The 25,146-nt window shown below is 47.6% G+C and overlaps 2 protein-coding genes across 3 annotated transcripts; both read left to right on the forward strand.

Annotated features, from left to right (window-relative positions):
* The first annotated feature begins 122 nt into the window (after window positions 1–122).
* Window positions 123–1,388, forward strand: LOC109752349 (uncharacterized). The gene is made up of 2 exons (XM_020311243.4): window positions 123–774; window positions 895–1,388. Exons 1-2 carry the CDS (start codon window positions 280–282, stop codon window positions 1,231–1,233), a joined length of 834 nt encoding a protein of 277 aa, XP_020166832.1. The 5' UTR covers window positions 123–279; the 3' UTR covers window positions 1,234–1,388.
* Window positions 1,389–6,138: 4,750 nt separating this feature from the next.
* On the forward strand, window positions 6,139–14,375 carry LOC109752351 (protein ACCUMULATION AND REPLICATION OF CHLOROPLASTS 6, chloroplastic). 2 transcript variants are annotated; one of them, XM_020311245.4, is made up of 7 exons: window positions 6,139–6,544; window positions 6,912–7,142; window positions 7,243–7,467; window positions 8,034–8,294; window positions 8,395–9,271; window positions 13,463–13,593; window positions 13,846–14,375. In XM_020311245.4, exons 1-7 carry the CDS (start codon window positions 6,260–6,262, stop codon window positions 14,140–14,142), a joined length of 2,307 nt encoding a protein of 768 aa, XP_020166834.1. In that variant the 5' UTR covers window positions 6,139–6,259; the 3' UTR covers window positions 14,143–14,375. The 2 variants fall into 2 exon arrangements, with proteins under 2 accessions (XP_020166834.1, XP_040247762.1); XM_040391828.3 differs by having other exon boundaries at window positions 6,146–6,544; window positions 13,475–13,593.
* Window positions 14,376–25,146: the final 10,771 nt, after the last annotated feature.

Genomic DNA, 25,146 nt, shown 5'->3' on the forward strand with positions numbered 1-25,146 from the left:
GGCCCCGAAAAGCCCAACGGACAGCGACGCCTTGATACGACGATACCCGTCGCCGTCGGCCCGGAAGACGCCGGAAACCAGGCCCAGCCAAAAGCGCTTGCCGCGCGCGTGGACGCCACGCCGCCTGTCGTCTCTCTCCCCCAACCAACACCGAGCTCACGCTCGCTCAGCTCTCGCCAGCTCGTCCGTCCGTTCGTTTCCTTATCTCCTCTCCTGCTCCTCCACCCTCCACCCCCACCACCAGTCCAGGACGCACGCACGCACGCAGCTCGAACGCCCATGGCCGCGCCCATGGCCTCGCCGCTCACGGCCGTCGCCCGCGCCGCCCGCGTCCACCCCGTCTCCTGCTCCGCCTCCTCCTCCTCTGCCAAGAACCCCAAGCAGTCGTCGTCGTCGTCGTCTTCGCCGCCTGCTGTGCCGTCGCTGAGGTCCACGGCGGTGGCGTTGGCGGGGGCGGTGCCGCTGCTGGCGGCGCTCCCGCCGCCGGACGCGATGGCGGTGGGCGGCGAGCTGGGGATCATCGAGGGCCGCACCGTCGCGCTGCTGCACCCGGCCATCATGGGCGGCCTCTTCGCCTACACGCTCTGGGCGGGCTACCTCGGCTGGCAGTGGCGCCGCGTCCGCACCGTCCAGGACGAGATCACCGAGCTCAAGAAGCAGGTCCGCCCCGCCGCCGCCGCCACCCCGGCCGCGGTCGGCGCCGGGGACTCCGCCCCGCCCCCGCCCCCCGCCGCCAAGTCCCCCACCGAGATCAAGATCAACGAGCTCACCGAGGTAAGTGACCAGCATAACAATCGCCTTCCAGCTCATCTCCTTCGACTTGTCATTCTCGCAATGGCGCCATGTGGGTTAGCTATTTGATTGCTCTGATGTGCTCTGCTCCGGCGAACGCAGGAGAGGAAGAAGCTGGTGAAGGGCGGGTTCCGGGACCGGCACTTCAACGCGGGGTCGATCCTGCTGGGCCTGGGCGTGACGGAGTCCGTCGGCGGCGCGCTCAACACCTGGCTCCGCACCGGCAAGCTCTTCCCGGGCCCGCACCTGTTCGCGGGGGCGGCCATCACCGTGCTCTGGGCGGCGGCCGCGGCGCTGGTGCCGGCGATGCAGAAGGGGAACGAGACGGCCAGGAGCCTGCACATCGCGCTCAACACCATCAACGTCCTGCTCTTCATCTGGCAGATCCCCACGGGGCTCGAGATCGTCGGCAAGGTCTTCGAGTTCACCAACTGGCCATGAGCTCCACCTAAGCAGGCCATGATCGTCGTAAGGTCTTCGAGCTCTGGGTTGTCTGATTCGTCTCTCTCTGTCCATAAGATCGTAGCTGACTTTGGAGTGTGAAGTTTTGCTGTCACGAGTAAATAAAAAACGAATTTGCAGGGTTTTTGTGTTCATTTGCCGGCAAAACGAAATAGCTATTGCTCAGAGCTCCATCTTATACCAGCGTGTTAAATGCACAGAACCACCACGCGACATCCGAAAACCACCACTATATGTTTCACGACATTTTACACTGAATCAAAAATTTGACAGTGGCAAAACAACATTGAGCCAAAAAATTGAGCTCGTTTTGACGTGGCTGATCGCGAGCAAGCGGGCAGTGATGACAGCACTGGACAAAGCTGCTAGGTCGGGACCGGCGCGTTCGCTCGTTTCCGTTTACTGGGATGGGTTGTTTGTAAACTGGGTCGGCGCGTTCGCTCTGCTCGTTCAATTCTTCTAAAAAAAATCAAGCAGTCGTTCGATCAATTGACCGCGCCCGTTCGGTTTCTCCTTCCATAAAACACCACTCTTCACGTTGCATTCATTCACCCTCCTCTCGCACAGATAACCACCGGGCTCTCCATCCAACTTCCCTCTTCCACAGAAATCACAACCAACAAGAAAACCTCCATCGCGCCATGCCGTTTGTTGTTGATGGGACCTGGCTCTGCAGGAGATCTTCGACGGCGTCATCACCGAGCTCTCCTACGCGTCTGAGGTGAGCACCCGTTACAACAGCGTTGCAATCCTAAAGAATCATGCGCGCGGTGAGGGCCAGCGCCACGGATGAGGAGAGGTCACTAATGCCAGACCTCTACCGCCCACTCATCAACCGAGAACTTGGTCTAGGCGGAGAAGGAGGTCGGGGATTCGCCGGATCCATTCTAGCGGTCATGCCGGTACATGTACCAGAACCGCGGCCAACTCTGCCTGGACTACGAGCTCGATAGGGTGGTGCCAGTGCTGCCCATCGCTCTGATGAAGATGGAGCTGTCGCGGATGGAGCAGCAGGTGGAGCAGCAGCAGATGGAGGTAGAGACTGGCACAAGCACCAGGAGGAAGAGAAGCAGCTCCGCATCATGGGCCCAGTTCGTCAATCACTCTTGTTCTGAAGCTGCAGCAAGAGTGAGTTTGATACAGCGCCTAGGTCTTAGTTAGTTTCTGCAAAATCTGAGCCAATATATGGGTTCAGTTAGTTTCTAAACTTAATAGTGCGCTTGTGCCTGAAGAACTATGTGTGATTTCTATCTAAATGGTGCATCTATCTATCTAGGGAACTCATCTATTTATGATATCTATTTATCTATCTATCTGAATGTTTGTGCTCGTATTATCTGAATGACATTGCTCATATTAACTGAACATCGTTGCTCATATTATCCATTATAAATGTCAAACTTTGGTGCTCATATTATCTAAGTGTCAAACTTTGGTGCTCTAGGTTTCAATGCAAAGAACATGTCTAGATTTTTTTTCCAGTCAGCTTACTATGGAACTATAGGTGTGCTCTAGGTGTTAATGCAAAGATAAAATGTTATGAAACATAGAATTCTTCTATTTTGTAATATAGTTTGATTGAATAAAGTCTGAACATTGCAGTCTGACTTTTGCAAGTTATCTCCTAGTTAGGTACACTTGTTGCCTTTAATCAACACAACTTTGAAACCAGTTTGAACATTAAATTGAGCACACATATTAACACTTCACATTAGTCAAATCACTTAAAACCATGTACACTGACTCACTCCTTCTGTGGTCAACTTGTTCACTGCATCACTCAAACCAAATTTCACTCATGTATCCACGGCACAACACCCCTCAAATTTCAGTAGTGACATTTAGTGTCAGTTGCATTCAGTGCACAAGGATAATTCAAATTCAAATGCAAACTATATCACTGCAAAGTAACTAACCCTAGAATAATTAACCATTTGAGGGCATCCAGTTAGATGAGTACTCTAGTTTTAGACTGAAACTCCATTTTAGAACCCTAAAATTCACTCAAACATGATAGGTTTTAGTTAATTCAGAGTCCTAAAATTCAGTCAAATAGGACATGAATATTCAGTTAATTCAGAGTCATGAAATTCAGGGAAACGTGATATGAACCTTCAATCACAAACAACAACAGCAAGATTCAGTTAACTAGGTCCAGCAACGAAATTTGCTAGAATTCCAGCAAACCCTAGTTTCTAAATCTGGAACCCTAGAATTCCACCAACGACATTTGCTAATAGAGAGAAGCAGGCAGCTTGCCTAGGGGCTCGACCACCACCGTGAGGGCGCGGCGGCAGATGGCGACGATGAAATACTCTGAAATGAATATGTTGTGGGTGCATCAATCTTCCTCCTCGTGGCGGGCGCCCCTGCCATGCCGGCCAGCCATGGTGACCGGCTCTGCCCACCACGCCTTGTCCCCACCACTCCTTCGCCGATGGATCTGGAGCCGCCCCCGTAACCATGCCCACGATAGAGAGAGGAGAGGGAGGGAGAGCAAGGGAGGAGAGCGAGGGAGCATTCGGGTTCGGCCGGCCCAGTCAATTCGGACAGAGCCATTAACGGCCGTTGACGGCACGCCGTCACCGCTGTCGGACCGCGAGGGATCAGACACGTCAAAACGTACTAAAAAAATGGCCCAGTGTTTTTGGCCACTGTCAAATTTTCTGTTCGGTGCAAAATGTCACGAAATGCAAAGTGATGATTTTACACTAATCGTGACAAGAAAGTAATGGTTCTATGCATTTAATTCTCCACGAGGACGGGATGAGGGATTGTGTCCTGTTGTGAATTAGATGTTCTAGTTCACAGGTAGAGGAAGTAACACGGTGGCTCATAAGTTAGATGCGCTGGCTAAATCATCAGGTCCTAGGGCCTGTTCGGAGTCCCTCCACTCCAAGACTCCACTCTCGGAGCAGGTCGAGTTGCAATTAAAAATAATGGAGTGGACAAACAGATGCTTTGCAGATTCTCGTATTTTCCGGAGCTATGGATTGCCGCACAGGAGCTAGTATTGTACGAAATCATGCACCTGTGGATTACGAAACTATATTCAAAATAACTGTACTAAATCATGCACTTGTCGATTACAAAAATGTATTCAAAATAACTGTACTAAATCATGCACTATGACCCGTCTGTAACCGTGTGTGTCATTGGGTCGGTCGTTTTTTCCGGTGTGGGAAGGTATTCCTTGATTTCTTAATGTGTTGTCCAATGTTTTAATATTTTTTTTTGCTTTTTTCATGCTTTTTCTTTCTCTGTTTGTTTTCTCTTTTTCTTCTCTTTTCATTTTATTGTTTCACATGCTAATTCATGAATGTTTATTAAAAGCAATGAACATTTTAAAAGGCTATACACATTCTTTAGATTTATATTTTTTTAATTCATGAACATTTTTTAATTTGAAATCCAAAAATAATTTTAAATTCTTAAAGTTTTTTTATTTCATGTTTTTTAATTCAGAACATTTTTTAAAATACAAGATTTTAAAAATCCATGAGCTTTTTTATTTAATAAATTTCTTCAAATAATAATACAAATGGTCGGTTTTTTCTAAGCTAGCAATGGAGCGAGCAAGGAAAAGCTAAGCGAGCAAGCGAAGCAGGAGCTGAGCTGAGCCAGCGAGAGTTTCATGGACCAGCACAAATGAGCGTTATAACAACAATTTCATGGTTTCAACCTGAAATAAGATCTCACACAATCACCACATGCTGACACCGAAGCCAAAACGTGCAAGAACTCCGCAACCACACACCTAATAACTTCACTCTCCTTGTTAGATCATTTCCAATAGCAACCCTATTTTAGGCACGACATGACAAAAATCAGCCTCAACAACTGCCCAATTCTAAAAATTTGAGGAAAAAATTGGGCAACCCCAAAAAGGGGCTCCAAGTGTAGCAAATATAGGGCAGCCGGGCGGCTGCCGCAAAAATGCGAGGCTGCATCCGGACGCGCGCGGGTCTTTGTCTCCTGCCCGAAGCCGGAAACCCTGGGATCATTTGTCGACCGGCCGCACGCGCCATGGCCGGCTCCTATGACCCCGCCGTCGACCCCGATACGCTTGCCGCCGCTCCCGCCCTCCTCTCGACGGCCGGCGGAGGCCCTGCCTTTGCCGCCCACGGCTGCAGTGCGGGGTTTGAAGCCCCCTGACCGGCTACCACAGCCGAAAAAGAAGGCGGCCGGCCGAAGTAGCCCAATGCCGCCGTCACCAAAGCTCCATCTGCCATCGCCGCCACCCATGGCCGCAGTATTGGGTTTGAAGCCCCCTGACCGGCTACCGCAGCCAGAAAGGAAGGCGGCCGGTCGAAGAAGCCCACTACTGCCACCCCCAAGCCTCGAGGAGGTGGCGTCAAGCGGTTGAGAGACCATGTTTCTTTTCTCTATGTTGGTCTTATGCACATTTATTTATGTTGGTTATCACTATGATTACGACTTGCATTTTAATTTCACCTGCGGATTTGAAGTTGAATTTCTTTTGTCCGTGCCAAAAAAATAAATTCAGTTTTCATGTCTAACTTTTTTATACTTCACTAACTTTGCGTACTAACAAATAGGGCTGCTATTGAAGATGCTCTAACAGATATCGTCCTCAACGGCAGCCCAACATGTTTTGATGCAAATTGCCTAAAAAAATGTCCATCATGATATGGGAATGAACATAATTAAAACTCAAGCCAGTGTAGATAAAGCCAAAGTGATACAACCGATCGCAATAATCTACTACTAGTAGAGACAAAAGATTAATCCTAGAAATGAAGAACGGCGTGACGAAGCGCGCGTTTAGCCTCAGTTCCACAGCTATTTCACGTGAGCCTTGCAATGTGTAAAAAGAGCTCAGGGCCTTCAATATCAGTCACCTCAGTGGATCCGAACTACGGTGTGGTGCTACCCAACAAGGACAGGCACAAGACAACGACACAGGCAGGCCGCGGGGCGCACGCCGCTGTCTCTCCCCTTCTAAACCCCCTCTCTCCCCGCGGCCCCGCCGCCGCCGCCGGCAATGGAGGGCCTCCACAACCTCCTCGCGCGCCCCAACTCCGCGCCACTCGCCTTCTCCCTCCCGCGCCCGCGCCGCAGGCCGCCTCCGCCCGCCTCCGCCCTCGCCTGCCGCGCCGCCAGCCGCTGGGCCGACCGCCTCTTCGCCGACTTCCACCTCCTCCCCGCCGCCGCCGCCGCGCCCGACCCGCCGGCCGCGGCCCCAGCCGGCGTTTCCGCGGCGCCCTGCGTCCCGCTCTTCCCCGACGCCGCCGACCGGTCCCTTCCCGTCCAGGTCGACTTCTACAAGGTACGTATCTCGCGTGATTTAACTGAACCTAGCAATATCCATCTGACAGAGGGGAAATGCATTGTCCTTGAAATGTTACCATACTTTGTCGTACAACACCTGTATCATCCAGCATTGTGCTTAGGGTGTCCATTTTAAAGAATTTTCTCTAGTCTATACTCAAGTCAATCCCACAAAAACAATTCCCATTTTTACCTGATGAATGAACTACGGATGAATTTTCTGGAACATTTGATTTGTTTGGAATATGATTGCTTGGCTTGGCTTGCCATGCCATGAAAGTATGACCTGTTTTATCTGAGAAGTGAACTGGGGATGTGATGTTTCTATTAGTGTGGTAAATGATTGCTTGGCTTGCTCTGCTCAGGTTCTCGGGGCAGAGCCGCATTTCCTCAGCGACGGTGTCAGGCGGGCATTCGAGGCGCGGGCGGCCAAGCCACCGCAGTACGGCTACAGCACAGATACCCTTGTTGGCCGTCGGCAAATACTGCAGCTTGCACATGATACTCTCACAAACCAGAGCTCCCGCACCGAGTATGACCGCGCGCTCTCTGAGGACCGTGACGCGGCGCTCACACTGGATGTTGCTTGGGACAAGGTAAGGCTGTAGGGGCAGTAAACGGTGCACTTGGATCCTGTAGGATTTCAGATAGCACTGGCATGTACTTATTGTCTCTATTGGATGTCTTGCCAAGCAGGTTCCGGGTGTGCTATGTGCCCTTCAGGAGGCTGGGGAGGCACAGGCAGTGCTTGCAATTGGAGAGCACTTACTGGAGGACCGCCCGCCCAAGCGGTTCAAGCAGGATGTGGTGCTGGCAATGGCGCTCGCTTATGTGGACATATCAAGGGATGCAATGGCGGCTAGCCCTCCAGATGTAATCCGCTGCTGTGAGGTGCTTGAAAGGGCTCTCAAGCTCTTGCAGGTCAGCTGTTTTTACCATCAGACAGTATTGCAGATTTAACATGTGTATGGTGACTTTACACAAACACCTATTTATTAATCCAAGTGTTACATGTTGACTTAGGTTAAAACATTTTCTTCTTCTTCTTTTACTGCTGAATATACTATGTAGTCTTGATTGATCTAATTGGTATTAATGCTGAGTATTAATTATGATTTCATTTGGCTAAGTAAGTCCCCTTATGGTAAACCTAAGATGCAGCTCCTTTTCCTTTAGTATTGCCGTATGTGATTTCTTTTAGTTAAGATGTAGTGTCAAACTTCTGCTTCCATGTCTAATAGCAGGGACAGATCCTACTAACAAAGTTTTATAAGTAGTATAATAAAATGTACAAGTCTAGCTATACAAGATAAATGTATAAAAGGCGACTCCAATAAACAATGGTCTTTGCATTTATATTTTCACTGGGACGATATTCGAATTGGATAGATTTAGATAAATATGTGAAGACCAGCATGAATGCATGTGCTGTATGTTGCTAAGAAAGATCTTCTGGAAGCAGTACTAAGATATATGTTATTCTTTAGGAGGATGGGGCAATCAACCTTGCACCTGGTCTGCTTTCACAAATTGATGAAACTCTGGAGGAGATCACACCTCGTTGTGTTTTGGAGCTTCTTGCCCTTCCTCTTGATGAAAAACATCAGATTGAACGCCAAGAAGGTCTTCGTGGTGTGAGAAACATTTTGTGGAGTGTTGGTAGAGGAGGTATTGCTACTGTTGGAGGAGGATTTTCGCGTGAAGCCTACATGAATGAAGCCTTCCTGCAGATGACATCAGCGGAGCAGGTTTGTAATTATCACCAGTTTTCATGAGGCAGTAGCCTTTTCATGTTGCTGTAGCACATATTTTGAGAATGTGTTGATTCATTTGTATTACAAATCACAGATGGATTTCTTTTCAAAAACACCGAATAGCATACCGCCTGAATGGTTTGAAATCTATAGCGTGGCACTTGCAAATGTTGCTCAAGCAATTGTAAGTAAAAGGCCAGAGCTCATCATGATGGCAGATGATCTTTTCGAACAGCTCCAGAAGTTCAATATAGGTTCTCAATATGCTTATGATAATGAGATGGATCTTGCGCTGGAAAGGGCACTTTGCTCATTACTTGTGGGAGACATTAGCAACTGCAGAATTTGGCTTGCGATTGATAATGAATCCTCAGCACATAGAGACCCCAAAATTGTAGAGTTTATTGTGAACAACTCTACCATCGACCAGCAGGAGAATGATCTTCTTCCAGGCCTGTGTAAGCTTTTGGAGACATGGCTTGTCTCAGAGGTTTTCCCTAGGAGTAGAGATACTCGAGGCATGCAGTTTACACTTGGAGACTACTATGATGATCCGAAGGTTTTAAGCTACCTAGAAATGATGGAAGGTGGTGGTGCTTCTCATTTGGCTGCTGCTGCTGCTATAGCAAAACTCGGTGCTCAAGCTACAGCTGCTCTCGGTACCGTGAAATCAAGTGCTGTCCAAGCATTCAACAAGATTTTTCCATTGATAGAACAGCTAGATCGATCAGCCATGGAGAATCCTAATGATGGCCTTGAGGAACCTGTCAGTAAATTTGACCAGAAAAATATTATGGGATTTGATATCCACGATTCCAAAAACGCTGCCCTGAAGATTGTCTGTGCCAGTGCATTATTTGCTCTGTTGACAGTAATAGGCCTGAAGTACTTGCCTCGTAACAAGGTGCTCCCTGCTATCAGAAGCGAGCATGAGTCCATGACAGTTGCTAATGTTGTTGACTCAGTTGATGGTAAGTAGACACTCTTTTACTTCCAACTAGTAAAAAAAAAGGAAAAAGCTCTGATCATGTGTTTACTACTGGGCATGCGTGATATCTAATGACATTACATTTTCGATATAGCAGCTTTGGATTGACGTTTTCAACAAAGCTGTACCAACTGTTTGATCCATATACAGAGTTATTTCTGGAATCATAGTACTTATATACTCCTTCCCTTCTAGAATATAAAGTGCATCAATTTTCATGAAAGTCAAACATTTGTATGTTTGACCAAGATTGTGGAGTAAAATATCAACATCTGTAATACCTAATAGATAAAATATGAAAATACTGGTGGATGTCTCGGACATCAGCACCACCTCTTACGGTCTCTCGACCATGTTACAACGTTGAAGTGTATATGTGGATTGCCTAGCCCTTTCCATTAGTTCGGGCTTTTAGTTGCGTTGGCTTGGGCATGAAGCTTAACATGGTATTAGAGGTTAAGGTCTTGAGTTCAAGTCCTGGCTTTCGCAATCTATCAAAAAATTGCTGCTGCCCCCCTATGTGTCCACGTATATGCCTCTTGAGCCATAACTCTGAGTCTATTCAAGTGTTGACTTCCCGCGTCACACGTGAGAGGGGGTGTTGAAGTTTATATGTGGATTGCCTAGCCCTTTCCATCAGTTCAAACTTTTGGTTGCGTTGGCTAGTGCATGAAGCTTAACAACACGTTCGTGGCACTGGCGTATGTTACAAGCTCACTTCGGTCTATGGGCCTACTGATCCTTCTTGCAAAGACGCTTTTTTGCCTAGCTTGTTGGCCAAAAACCGCCATGCAGGGTCATGTGGCTCGTCTTAGCCGATTTCAACCAAATACACTGTGCGTGGGACAAAACAAAAGAAACATCAATAGAAGCCGCATCAATCATTTTCGGGCTGCTCTTCATGATTGCGAGTTGTTCAAAATTCACCTTCAAAACCGGCGCTTCACTTGGAGCAACGAGAGGGTCAACCCTACTCTGTGCAAGCTTGATACTTTCTTCTGCAACTCCGAGTGGGATGCTCAATTCAACACTCATGTCCTTCATGCCTTTTCAACCTCGCCCTCCCACCATCGTCCCCTCTTGCTCGCCGATGATACGGATCCTAGAAGACCGCGGACTTTCAAGTTTGAAAAGTTTTGGGCTTCGCTTCCGGGCTTTCAAGAGGCCGTGCACAAAGCGTGGAATGAACCCTCCAACCATGTTGAGCCTTACCAAGTGTTGCACCACAAGCTCAAGTTGACCGGGACTAGGCTCTCCGAATGGAATCGAGTGCTCTTCTCCAAGGCAAAAGTCCATCTTCACGCCGCCCTCCTTGTCATCCTCCATCTTGACATTGCCCAAGAAGATAGCCAACTCTCCGATGAGGAGCATGACCTTCTTGCGAGTCTCAAAAGAAGGGTCATAAGCTTATCGATTCTTGAGAGGACAAGGAAAAAATAATGTGCAAGAATGTCCAACTTAAAGGATGGTGATGCTAACACCAAATTTTCCTACCAGCGGTTAAATGCTAGAAGAAGAAAAAAACCCACATCCGTAGGCTCAAACACAAGCATGGTTAGGTCACCGAGCATGAAAAAAGATATAATTCATGACTACTTCACGAGGTCATGGGAAAAGGGAGCCCAAGTGCGAAGGATTTTAATTGGGAGGAGCTCAACTTTGAGGCGCATGACTTTGAGTCGCTTGGAGGAGCTGATCACCGAGGAGGAGGTGAAGGCGGCCATTGATGATATGCCATGCGACAAGGCCCCCGACCCAGATTGCGTCACAGGTTTTTCTTTTCAAGAAGTGTTTGGCATCGTCAAGCATGACATCATGAGGGTCATCCACCTTTTTGGCAACTTGCACAATGCCAACTTTCATTGGCTCAATGCGACTAATGTTGCTATTGCCATTGAAGGAAGGGGCGGAGGGCATCTCGGACTATCGACCTATAAGCCTCATCCATGCGGTTGCAAAAATTATTCCAGAAGTGCTTGCTACTCGACTTGGTCCTCACATGAATGACCTCATCTCCAACGCCCAAAGCGCTTTCATAAAGAGAAGTATACACGACAACTTCATGTATGTTCGGAATCTCACGCGTAAACTTCACAAGAGCAAGATATCGTCCCTCCTTTTCAAGCTTGATATCCGTAAAGCTTTCGATTCGGCGAAGTGGGAATACATCATTGACCTCCAAAAAAGAGGGTTCTTGAGCAAGTTCCGTGACTGGATCACCGCCTTGCTTTGCACCTCCTCGTCCAGGATTCTTTTGAATGGTGTGGCTAGCTCACACATTAAGCACGATTGAGGTCGTTAGCAAGGAGACCCTTTATCTCCACTCCTCTTCGTCATTGCTATCGACCCCCTCCAACAACTCCTCGAATTGGCAACTAGGAAAGGGCTTCTCCTCAAGATTAGGAGTCGGGGAGCCATGATGCAAACTTCTCTCTATGCGGATGATGCGGCGGTGCTTATGACACCCATCAAGAGAGACATTAATAATCTCTCCACCATCTTGAGATACTTTGGGGCCTTGCTACCAATTTCAACAAGAGCTCGGTGGTCCCCATTTGGTGCGGTCTTCTCAACCTTGAGCCTATGCTTCAAAATTTGTCAGCCATGGGAGCTTCCTTTCCGAGCTCGGTGGTCCCCATTTGGGTCCTCCGCTTTTGGTATTGCAACTCAAGTAAAAACCCCTAGTATATGAACCTTCAATTCCTTGAGGACAAGGTGGCGGCCAAATTAGTTCCTTGCGATGGAAACAACATCACTACCATCGGCCGCATTACCCTTGTCAAGTCGTGCTCTCCGCCCAAGCGGTTTACAACATCGCTCCCCTCATTGTTCCTCCAAGCACCCTCCACAACACAAACAAGCTCGAAAGGGTGTTGCTATGGATCGGATTTAACAAGACGCTGGGGCCAAGTGCAAGGTTAATTGGGATACCGTGGAGGCGTTGGGGTGCTCAACACCGACAAGTTTGCTAGGACACTAAGATTGCGGTGGGCATGGTACGAATGGAAAGATCCGACCAAATCGTTGGTTGGAATGAGCAATCCTTGTGATGAGATGGATCTTGACCTTTTCTATGCCTCCACAATTATCACAGTTGGCGATGGTGCGAGAACCCCTTTCTGGGATGCACCAAGACCGTAAGCCCAAGGAGATTGCACCGCTCATTTATGAGGCATCAACATGCAAGAATTGGAAGATGCGGGAGGTGCTACATGGGAACACTAGGGTTTCCAAAATCAAGATGTCTGGCATGCTCTCCATAGCTCACTTCCAGCAATTAATTGCTCTTTGGGCGCTCATTGGCGACTTCCATCTTGAAGAAAAGGCCCAAGACGACATCACATGGAAGCACACGACTAATGGCCACTACATGGCTCCCTCCGCCTACTCGGCGCAATTCTTGGGAATCATTTACTCCCCCATGGAGCACATGGCTTGGAAGGCTTGGGCGCCACCTGTAGTTAAATTCTTCCCGTTGTTGGCCATTCAAGACCGAATTTGGACCGCTGATAGTTTGGCTAAGTGTGGTTGGCCAAATTATGGCCTTTGTCCTGTATGTAAAAGAGAACAAGAGTCCGGGATGCATCTTTTCTTCAAATGCCACTTCACCGAACCTGGCGAATGAATGGGTTCACCTTGGGCAATTGGACACCACCTCTTGGCAACTGCAGCTCTCAATTAAGGACTGGTGGGTTAGCCTCTCCGCCAAGTGTGTGGCCAATAGAAAAGTGATGGCATCCCTAACCATGCTCATCAGTTGGACTATTTGGAACGAGAGGAACTGCCAGGGTATCTGTCACAAGAGTACTCCACCTCCAATCTTTCTCAAGATCATAAAGCTCGAGGCAAGGCTCTGGGTTACCGCGGCGCAAATAAATTAGGGAAAATAATAATGGGAGAGTATAACTTTTCGTATCGAGGGATCGTGTATCACAAACTATATTCTCTTCTTAATTAATAGATGAGGCAAATCTGATGCCTCCGTTTTGAAAAAAAGGATACAGATTTGGTATTGTAGATACTGATATTTATTTCTAAAAACTTGGTCAAACATGCACAAGTTTGACTTTGGAAAAAACTAATACACCTTATATTATATTTTGAAATGGAGGGAGTATTAATTTTATAATTCACGTCATACCCAATAAAATCCTTACATATTTGTTTATTGAAGATGATGCTCCAGATGAGCCAATACAGATTCCTAGAATGGATGCGAAGCTGGCAGAAGATATTGTTCGCAAGTGGCAGAGTATCAAAACCAAGGCCTTGGGATCAGATCATTCTGTGGAATCATTGCAAGAGGTGAGGTTCAAAACTTTGGCCGACTGTCCTCTGTTGCTGGTCTGTACTTCCACTCACGAGATACCTTATGCAGTCATAGGCACTTTTAGATAGTCAAATAGGTTCACTGTTCATAAGTATACTTGCCCTGCTTATCTGGGTTTGCATTTAACACTTCTATTGTTTCAGCATAATTTCTCGAGAGTTATTTCCACTGCCAACTTATCTCCCTTACGATGCTAACTGAAAACCGGCATTTCCTGATGCCCACAGGTTCTTGATGGCAACATGCTGAAGGTATGGACGGACCGAGCAGCGGAGATCGGGCGCAAAGGCTGGTTCTGGGACTACACACTGTCTGACGTGGCGATCGACAGCATCACGGTCTCCCTGGACGGACGGCGGGCGACCGTGGAGGCAACGATCGAGGAGGCAGGCCAGCTCATCGACGCAACCGACCCCAAGAACAACGACTCGTACGACACGAAGTACACCACCCGGTATGAGATGACCTTCACCGGACTAGGAGGGTGGAAGATAACGGAAGGCGCGGTCCTCAAGTCGTCTTAGGGTAGTTGGTGTGCGGTAACCTCATTAAGTTTGTTAATTCCTTCCAGTTTTCTTTTGGGGGTGTGTAAATAAGCAGGCAGTCTAGGCCCTTTTTAGTTTGGAAGACCGATAGTTGCGTTAGTCTGATGTGATCGACGAAGAGCTTTATTTTTCTTGTGTTGTATTTGGATTGTTGGTGCTAGGCTAGATCCTTGGAGATAAAGAGAAACATAGTGCTAGATTTGCAGATGAAATCATCTTGGTTCTTCTTCTGTGCTTGAGATTTTTCTTGCTATGTTATGTCTGAATGCACGCAATCCTCCTGCATGTGGTGATGAAGGCGGCACTATTCCTAGCTATGATCACAAGAATGGCATGACAAAGGATTTTATATGTCATGTTATGTTAGGAATAGTGAGCTTTGCACTGTTGCTTTGCACCTCACCCTAGTAATTCTTTTTTTGGAATCGAATCATCTCCTCCTAGTATTTTTATGCATTTGATCGATTGAAGAAGCCACGGGGCTATGCCCCTAGTATGACAATACGAAAAACAATTCACTAGATTGCAATGGCATATACCCTCTTGAATTCAATGGGGTTGTTGACAAGTGTAATTATTGATACCACCAAAATTTCCAAGCTCTTTTGAGGCAATCATAGGAGAGTGGAGGAGTTGTTCCCTACCTGAATATCATTAGTCAAAAGAACTACTATGTTACAATGGCGAAGTGAGTCGCACAAAGAGATTATCACGCCAAGACGCGTCATGTACTCAAAATACATCGCATCTTTTTTAGACCAGAAGGGCCTCGCCCCGATTCCATTGCATTGCCTGAAATCAACATCATCCCACCTGATTTATAGCACGCAGGAGCCAGCCAAGCGTTGGGACCAGCTAAAACATTCAACCCGAGACTAATACCAAAAGTACAGAGGCCTATAGATCAAATTCGAAGTCCCAGAGCACCTAACAACGATATTACTCCATACTACTACCTCCATCCTGATTTATTAGTCCTTCTTGTAGTTTGGGTCAAACTTTGACCTTTGGTTTAACTATAAAAAAATAAGTTATATACCCTAATATAGTATCATTGAAAACATCTTTCAAACATGAATCCAACAATATAAGTTTTGTGACAAAAACTTATAATTTGTTAGTCAAATCTACGGTTAAAACAAAATACGAATGGGACCAATAAACCTGGACAGATACTACGTAGTAAAGGGGGCCACATCAGACTACCTCCGTCCGGGTTTATTGGTCCCCTTTGCCCCAAATCTTAACCAAACATTCAACTAATAAAATATTAATTCATGTCAACAAAAATTATATCATTGGATTAGTATTTGAATATAGTTTTCAATAATATAATATACATGTCTTGCTAGAGTTCACCACACACCTGTTTAGCCGGGGTCCGGCCAAAGCAACAAGGGCGGCTTGCGAGCTGGTGCTTCCAAATTTTCCACCACATCATCCAACGTCCCAACTTGGCCTTTCGGTCTGCATTTAGCAGGGTTTCCCACTGGTTTAAGGACGGGGCTTGTCTGCTTTCTCCCAGTGCTCCCATCCGTGCTCCCCGCTCAGTCGATTAAATCCAACTGCCCATGTCCCCTTTTCAGAGAAAAGTTAAGAATAGTTGTATTTCCTTATCCTGCCATACATATAAACGGAAATGCAGGTCATTCGTTGTCTTGTCCACGGGTAGCAACGAGCCCGGCCACCGTCGCCGCGAGCATCGCTGCCCCCCCCCCCCCCCCCCGCCCCCGAGCTCCACTCGCCTCCTCGCCAGCGCGCACGCACTCAGCCCCCGCAGAGTTTGGCGGATGGGGCGTCCACGACGTACGGCACAATGGCAACGACGTGAAGAACGTGTCAAAGAATCAATCTAGAACAAAGCTAGCTCCACCCAAGTCATGTACTCCCTCCGTTCCCAATTACTCGTCGTGGTTTTAGTTTAAATTTGAACTAAAACCACGACGAGTAATTTGGAACTGAGGGAGTACGTATCAGCAACATTTTGTCTTTTACAAAGATTGTCTTTAGTAAGTACTCCCTCCGTTTCTAAATGCAACTCTTTGTAGAGATTCCACTAGGTGGACTACATACGGAGCAAAATGAATGAATTCACACTTAAAATACATCTATATACATCCGTATGTAGTTTATAGTGGAATCTATACAAAGACTTATATTTAGGAACGGAGGGAGTAGCTTGTTATGAGCTAACAGCCAGATGAAAACATGAATCATAGGAGGGACAGTGATCTTCCAAACAGCTGGGATATTGATTTGGAATATATAATTCGAAATTCTATATAAAGAACTAACAAGTAATACCGTAATAATTACCCACACCTTCCCTCGCTGCTCTCTCTCCCCTCTCTCATCTCTCCCACTCTCACACCGGCGACGACGATCAATGGATCAAAGAAACAACAACACCGATATCACCAACATTCACCAGCAACACTTCTGCAATGGTGGTAAGCCCTATTTTCACCTCTTCGCTTACAATTTTGTATTCGATCTGCGTTTAGATTCAATCCGCGTATTCGATTAGCGTTCTAGGGGAATGGAAAACCGGGGTAAATAGTCATACTATTGATCAGCGCTTCTTCATGAGTACCAAGTAGAGTTGGATTTTAGGGTTCCGATCGGAATTGAGTACAAGGGGAATAAGAATTTGGGGCTAATCTTACGAAGTAGCGGTAAAATCTAGTCGCGACGACCCTGGAGGCGCTTGGAGGTGCGGGGGCCCTTGGCCTTGTAGTTGTCTTCCAGCTCGACCGTAGAATGCATTGCATCGTCTTGTCATCCTCGCCGTCGTCCATATTGATTGGTTTAAGTGTCGTACTATGTTGAAAACTGCTTGATTTGGTTTAAAACTATGTGTATATGCTATCTATTTGTGTGTTTTTGGTTTGTTTTGTCTACCTAGTGTGCCGTTAACCTCACCACCTGTCGGGGAAACGACACCTATAGGATCACTGGAATCCCTTCTACGGTTGGCGGGCGCGGGGTTGAGAGAAGAGCAGGTTTAAGAGCTAGCACAAAGATCGTTTACCCAGGTTCGGGCCGCAAGGATGCGTAATACCATAGTCCTGCTTTGGTGTCACTAGTAGAAAAAGGACCTAATGTGAGACACATTAGTCCCGGTTTGATTTTGGCCCGGTACTAATGGTGCCATTTGTTGGGGATCGTAGCAGAATTTTAAAATTTTCTACGCATCACCAAGATCCATCTATGGAGTTTACTAGCAACGAGAAGGAAGGAGTGCATCTGCATACCCTTGTAGATCGTGAGCGGAAGCGTTCAAGTGAACGGGGTTGATGGAGTCGTACTCGTCGTGATCCAAATCATCGATGACCGAGCGCCGAACGGACGGCACCTCGACGTTCAACACACGTACGGAGCAGCGACGTCTCCTCCTTCTTGATCCAGCAAGGGGGAAGGAGAGGTTGATGGAGATCCAGCAGCACGACGGCGTGGTGGTGGAAGTAGCGGGGATCCCGGCAGGGCTTCGCCAAGCGCAAGCGGGAGGGAGAGGTGTCACGGGAGGGAGAGGGAGGCGCCAGGGGCTAGGGTCCTGCTGCCCTCCCTCCCCCCCACTATATATAGGGGTCCTGGGGGGGGCGCCGGCCCCCTGGAGATCCCATCTGAGGGGGGGGGGCGGCCAAGGGGGGTGGCTTGCCCCCCAAGCCAAGTGGGGCGCCCCCCACCCCTAGGGTTTCCAACCCTAGGCGCAGGGGGAGGCCCAAGGGGGGCGCCCCAGCCCACTAGGGGCTGGTTCCCCTCCCACTTCAGCCCATGGGGCCCTCCGGGACAGGTGGCCCCACCCAGTGGACCCCCGGGACCCTTCCGGTGGTCCCGGTACAATACCGATAACCCCCGAAACTTTCCCGGTGGCCGAAACTGGACTTCCTATATATAATTCTTTACCTCCGGACCATTTCGGAACTCCTCGTGACGTCCGGGATCTCATCCGGGACTCCGAACAACTTTCTAGTTTCCGCATACTAATATCTCTACAACCCTAGCATCACCGAACCTTAAGTGTGTAGACCCTACGGGTTCGGGAGACATGCAGACATGACCGAGACGCCTCTCCGGTCAATAACCAACAGCGGGATCTGGATACCCATGTTGGCTCCTACATGTTCCACGATGATCTCATCGGATGAACCACGATGTCGAGGATTCAATCAATCCCGTATACAATTCCCTTTGTCAATCGGTACGTTACTTGCCCGAGATTCGATCGTCGGTATCCCAATACCTTGTTCAATCTCGTTACCGGTAAGTCACTTTACTCGTACCGTAATGCATGATCCCGTGGCTAACCCCTTAGTCACATTGAGCTCATTATGATGATGCATTATTGAGTGGGCCCAGAGATACCTCTCCGTCATACGGAGTGACAAATCCCAGTCTCGATCCGTGCCAACTCAACAGACACTTTCGGAGATACCCGTAGTGCACCTTTATAGTCACCCAGTTACGTTGTGACGTTTGGTACACCCAAAGCACTCCTACGGTATCAGGGAGTTGCATGATCTCATGGTCTAAGGAAATGATACTTGACATTGGAAAAGCTCTAGAAAATGAACTACACGATCTTTTGTGCTATGCTTAGGATTGGGTCTTGTCCATAACATCATTCTCCTAATGATGTGATCCCGTTATCAATGACATCCAATGTCCATAGTCAGGAAACCACGACTATCTGTTGATCAACGAGCTAGTCAACTAGAGGCTCACTAGGGACATGTTGTGGTCTATGTGTTCACACATGTATTACAATTTCCGGACAACACAATTATAGCATGAACAATAGACAATTATCATGAACAAGGAAATATAATAATAACCATTTTATTATTGCCTCTAGGGCATATTTCCAACAGTCTCCCACTTGCACTAGAGTCAATAATCTAGTTACATTGTGATGAATCGAACACCCATAGAGTTCTGGTGTTTATCATGTTTTGCTCTAGGGAGAGGTTTAGTCAACAGATCTGCTACATTCAGGTCCGTATGTACTTTACAAATATCTATGTCTCCATTCTAAACACTTTCACGAATGGAGTTGAAGCGACGCTTGATATGCCTGGTCTTCCTGTGAAACCTGGGCTCCTTGGCAAGGGCAATAGCTCCAATGTTGTCACAGAAGAGAGTCATCGGGCCCGACGCCTTGGGAATCACCCCTAGGTCAGTAATGAACTCCTTCATCCAGATTGCTTCTTGCGCTGCCTCTGAGGCCGCCATGTACTCCACTTCACATGTAGATCCCGCCACGATGCTTTGCTTGCAACTGCACCAGCTTACTGCCCCTCCATTCAAAATATACACGTATCCGGTTTGTGACTTCGAGTCATCCAGATCTGTGTCGAAGCTAGCGTCGACGTAACCCTTTACGACGAGATCTTCGTCACCTCCATATACGAGAAACATATCCTTAGTCCTTTTCAGGTACTTCGGGATATTCTTGACCGCTGTCCAGTGTTCCATGCCGGGATTACTTTGGTACCTTCCTACCAAACTCTCGGCAAGGTTTACATCAGGTCTGGTACACAGCATGGCATACATAATAGACCCTATGGCCGAGGCATAGGGGATGCCACTCATCTTTTCTCTATCTTCTGCCGTGGTCGGGCATTGAGCCGTGCTCAATTGCACACCTTGCAATACAGGCAAGAACCCCTTCTTGGACTGATCCATATTGAACTTCTTCAATATCTTGTCAAGGTACGTACTCTGTGAAAGACCAATGAGGCGTCTTGATCTATCTCTATAGATCTTGATGCCTAATATATAAGCAGCTTCTCCAAGGTCCTTCATTGAAAAACACTTATTCAAGTAGGCCTTTATACTTTCCAAGAATTCTATATCATTTCCCATCAATAGTATGTCATCCACATATAATATGAGAAATGCTACAGAGCTCCCACTCACTTTCTTGTAAACACAGGCTTCTCCATAAGTCTGTGTAAACCCAAACGCTTTGATCATCTCATCAAATCGAATGTTCCAACTCCGAGATGCTTGCACCAGCCCATAGATGGAGCGCTGGAGCTTGCATACCTTGTTAGCATTCTTAGGATCGACAAAACCTTCCGGCTGCATCATATACAATTCTTCCTTCAGGAAGCCGTTAAGGAATGCCGTTTTGACGTCCATTTGCCATATCTCATAATCATAGAATGCGGCAATTGCTAACATGATTCGGACGGACTTCAGCTTCGCTACGGGTGAGAAAGTCTCATCGTAGTCAACCCCTTGAACTTGTCGATAACCCTTAGCGACAAGTCGAGCCTTATAGATGGTCACATTACCATCCGCGTCTGTCTTCTTCTTAAAGATCCATTTATTTTCTATGGCTCGCCGATCATCGGGCAAGTCAGTCAAAGTCCATACTTCGTTTTCATACATGGATCCTATCTCGGATTTCATGGCTTCTAGCCATTTGTCGGAATCCGGGCCCGCCATCGCTTCTTCATAGTTCGAAGGTTCACCGTTGTCTAACAACATGATTTCCAGGACAGGGTTGCCGTAAGACTCTGGTGCGGAACGTGTCCTTGTGGACCTTCGAAGTTCAGCAGTAACTTGATCCGAAGCTTCATGATCATCATCATTAACTTCCTCCCCAGTCGGTGTAGGCACCATAGGAACATCTTCCCGCGCTGCGCTACTTTCCGGTTCGGAAGGGGCGACTATCACCTCATCAAGTTCCACTTTCCTCCCACTTAATTCTTTCGAGAGAAACTCTTTCTCCAGAAAGGACCCGTTCTTGGCAACAAAGATCTTGCCTTCGGATCTGAGGTAGAAGGTATACCCAATGGTTTCCTTAGGGTATCCTATGAAGACGCATTTTTCCGACTTGGGTTCGAGCTTTTCAGGTTGAAGTTTCTTCACATAAGCATCGCATCCCCAAACTTTTAGAAACGACAACTTAGGTTTCTTCCCAAACCATAATTCATACGGTGTCGTCTCAACGGATTTCGACGGAGCCCTATTTAAAGTGAATGCGGCAGTCTCTAAAGCATAGCCCCAAAATGAGAGCGGTAGATCGGTAAGAGACATCATAGATCGCACCATATCCAATAGAGTGCGATTACGACGTTCGGACACACCATTTCGCTGAGGTGTTCCAGGCGGCGTGAGTTGTGTAACGATTCCACATTTCCTTAAGTGTGTGCCAAATTCGTGACTTAAATATTCCCCTCCACGATCTGATCGCAGAAACTTTATTTTCCTGTCACGTTGATTCTCTACCTCACTCTGAAATTCCTTGAACTTTTCAAAGGTTTCAGACTTGTGTCTCATTAGGTAGACATACCCATATCTACTTAAATCATCAGTGAGAGTGAGAACATAACGATAGCCACCGCGAGTCTCAACACTCATTGGACCGCACACATCAGTATGTATGATTTCCAATAAGTTGGTTGCTCGCTCCATTGTTCCGGAGAACGGAGTCTTGGTCATCTTATCCACGAGGCATGGTTCGCACGTGTCAAATGATTCGTAATCAAGAGACTCCAAAAGTCCATCTGCATGGAGCTTCTTCATGCGTTTGACACCAATGTGACCAAGGCGGCAGTGCCACAAGTATGTGGGACTATCGTTATCAACTTTACATCTTTTGGTATTCACACTATGAATATGTGTAACATCACGTTTGAGATTCATCAAGAATAAACCATTGACCAGCGGGGCATGACCATAAAACATATCTCTCAGATAAATAGAACAACCATTATTCTCGGATTTAAATGAGTAGCCATCTCGAATTAAACGAGATCCAGATACAATGTTCATGCTCAAAGCTGGCACTAAATAACAATTACTGAGGTTTAAAACTAATCCCGTAGGTAAATGCAGAGGTAGCGTGCCGACGGCGATCACATCGACCTTGGAACCATTCCCGACGCGCATCGTCACCTCGTCCTTCGCCAGTCTCCGCTTATTCCGCAGCTCCTGTTTTGAGTTACAAATATGAGCAACCGCACCGGTATCAAATACCCAGGAGCTACTACGAGTACTGGTAAGGTACACATCAATTACATGTATATCACATATACCTTTGGTGTTGCCGGCCTTCTTGTCCGCTAAGTATTTGGGGTAGTTCCGCTTCCAGTGACCACTTCCCTTGCAATAAAAGCACTCAGTCTCAGGCTTGGGTCCATTCCTTGGCTTCTTCCCGACAACTGGCCTACCGGGCGCGGCAACTCCCTTGACGTCTTTCTTGAAGTTCTTCTTACCCTTGCCTTTCTTGAACTTAGTGGTTTTATTCACCATCAACACTTGATGTTCCTTTTTGATCTCCACCTCCTCTGATTTCAGCATTGAATATACCTTAGGAATGGTCTTTTCCATCCCCTGCATATTGAAGTTCATCACAAAGCTCTTGTAGCTTGGTGGAAGCGATTGAAGGATTCTGTCAATGACCACGTCATCCGGGAGATTGACTCCCAGCTGAGACAAGCGGTTATGTAACCCAGACATTTTGAGTATGTGCTCACTGACAGAACTATTTTCCTCCATTTTACAACTGAAGAACTTGTCGGAGACTTCATATCTCTCGACCCGGGCATGAGCTTGGAAAACCATTTTCATCTCTTCGAACATCTCATATGCTCCGTGTTTCTCAAAACGCTTTTGGAGCCCCGGTTCTAAGCTGTAAAGCATGCCGCACTAAACGAGGGAGTAATCATCAGCACGTGGTTGCCAAGCGTTCATAATGTCTTGGTTCTCTGGGATGGGTGCTTCACCTAGCGGTGCTTCTAGGACATAATATTTCTTGGCGGCTATGAGGATGATCCTCAGGTTCCGGACCCAGTCCGTATAGTTGCTGCCATCATCTTTCAGCTTGGTTTTCTCTAGGAACGCGTTGAAGTTGAGGGCAACGTGGGCCATTTGATCTACAAGACATATTGTAAAGATTTTAGACTAAGTTCATGATAATTAAGTTCATCTAATCAAATTATTCAATGAACTCCCACTCAGATAGACATCCCTCTAGTCATCTAAGTGAAACATGATCCGAGTTAACTAGGCCGTGTCCGATCATCACGTGAGACGGACTAGTCAAGATCGGTGAACATCTTCATGTTGATCGTATCTTCTATACGACTCATGCTCGACCTTTCGGTCTTCCGTGTTCCGAGGCCATGTCTGTACATGCTAGGCTCGTCAAGTCAACCTAAGTGTATTGCGTGTGTTCCGAGGCCATGTCTGTACATGCTAGGCTCGTCAACACCCGTTGTATGCGAACGTTAGAATCTATCACACCCGATCATCACGTGGTGCTTCGAAACAACGAACCTTTGCAACGGTGCACAGTTAGGGGGAACACTTTCTTGAAATTATTATAAGGGATCATCTTACTTACTACCGTCGTTCTAAGCAAATAAGATGTAAAACATGATAAACATCACATGCAATCAAATAGTGACATGATATGGCCAATATCATTTTGCTCCTTTGATCTCCATCTTCGGGGCACCATGATCATCTTCGTCACCGGCATGACACCATGATCTCCATCATCATGATCTCCATCATCGTGTCTTCATGAAGTTGTCACGCCAACGATTACTTCTACTTCTATGGCTAACGTGTTTAGCAATAAAGTAAAGTAATTTACATGGCGTTATTCAATGACACGCAGGTCATACAAAAAATAAAGACAACTCCTATGGCTCCTGCTGGTTGTCATACTCATCGACATGCAAGTCGTGATTCCTATTACATGAACATGATCAATCTCATACATCACATATATCTCATTCATCACATCCTTTTGGCCATATCACATCACAAGGCACATGCTGCAAAAACAAGTTAGACGTCCTCTAATTGTTGTTGCATGTTTTTACGTGGCTTCTATAGGTTTCTAGCAAGAACGTTTCTTACCTACGTAAAACCACAACGTGATATGCCAATTTCTATTTACCCTTCATAAGGACCCTTTTCATCGAATCCGTTCCGACTAAAGTGGGAGAGACAGACACCCGCTAGCCACCTTATGCAACTAGTGCATGTCAGTCGGTGGAACCTGTCTCACGTAAGCGTACGTGTAAGGTCGGTCCGGGCCGCTTCATCCCACAATACCGCCGAAACAAGATAAGACTAGTAGTGGCAAGAAAAATTGACAACATCTACGCCCACAACTGCTTTGTGTTCTACTCGTGCATAGTAACTACGCATAGGCCTGGCTCATGATGCCACTGTTGGGGATCGTAGCAGAATTTTAAAATTTTCTACGCATCACCAAGATCCATCTATGGAGTTTACTAGCAACGAGAAGGAAGGAGTGCATCTACATACCCTTGTAGATCGCGAGCGGAAGCGTTCAAGTGAACGGGGTTGATGGAGTCGTACTCGTCGTGATCCAAATCACCGATGACCGAGCGCCGAACGGACGGCACCTCCATGTTCAACACACGTACGGAGCAGCGACGTCTCCTCCTTCTTGATCCAGCAAGGGGGAAGGAGAGGTTGATGGAGATCCAGCAGCACGACGGCGTGGTGGTGGAAGTAGCGGGGATCCCGGCAGGGCTTCGCCAAGCGCAAGCGGGAGGGAGAGGTGTCACGGGAGGGAGAGGGAGGCGCCAGGGGCTAGGGTCCTGCTGCCCTCCCTCCCCCCACTATATATAGGGGTCCTGGGGGGGGGGGCGCCGGCCCCTGGAGATCCCATCTGAGGGGGGGGCGGCGAACAAGGGGGGTGGCTTGCCCCCCAAGCCAAGTGGGGCGCCCCCCACCCCTAGAGTTTCCAACCCTAGGCGCAGGGGGAGGCCCAAGGGGGGCGCCCCAGCCCACTAGGGGCTGGTTCCCCTCCCACTTCAGCCCATGGGGCCCTCCGGGACAGGTGGCCCCACCCGGTGGACCCCCGGGACTCTTCCGGTGGTCCCAGTACAATACCGATAACACCCGAAACTTTTCCGGTGGCCGAAACTGGACTTCCTATATATAATTCTTTACCTCCGGACCATTCCGGAACTCCTCGTGACGTCC

The sequence above is a fragment of the Aegilops tauschii genome, chromosome 6, assembly GCF_002575655.3.
Source record: "Aegilops tauschii subsp. strangulata cultivar AL8/78 chromosome 6, Aet v6.0, whole genome shotgun sequence".
Classification (NCBI taxonomy): domain Eukaryota; kingdom Viridiplantae; phylum Streptophyta; class Magnoliopsida; order Poales; family Poaceae; genus Aegilops; species Aegilops tauschii.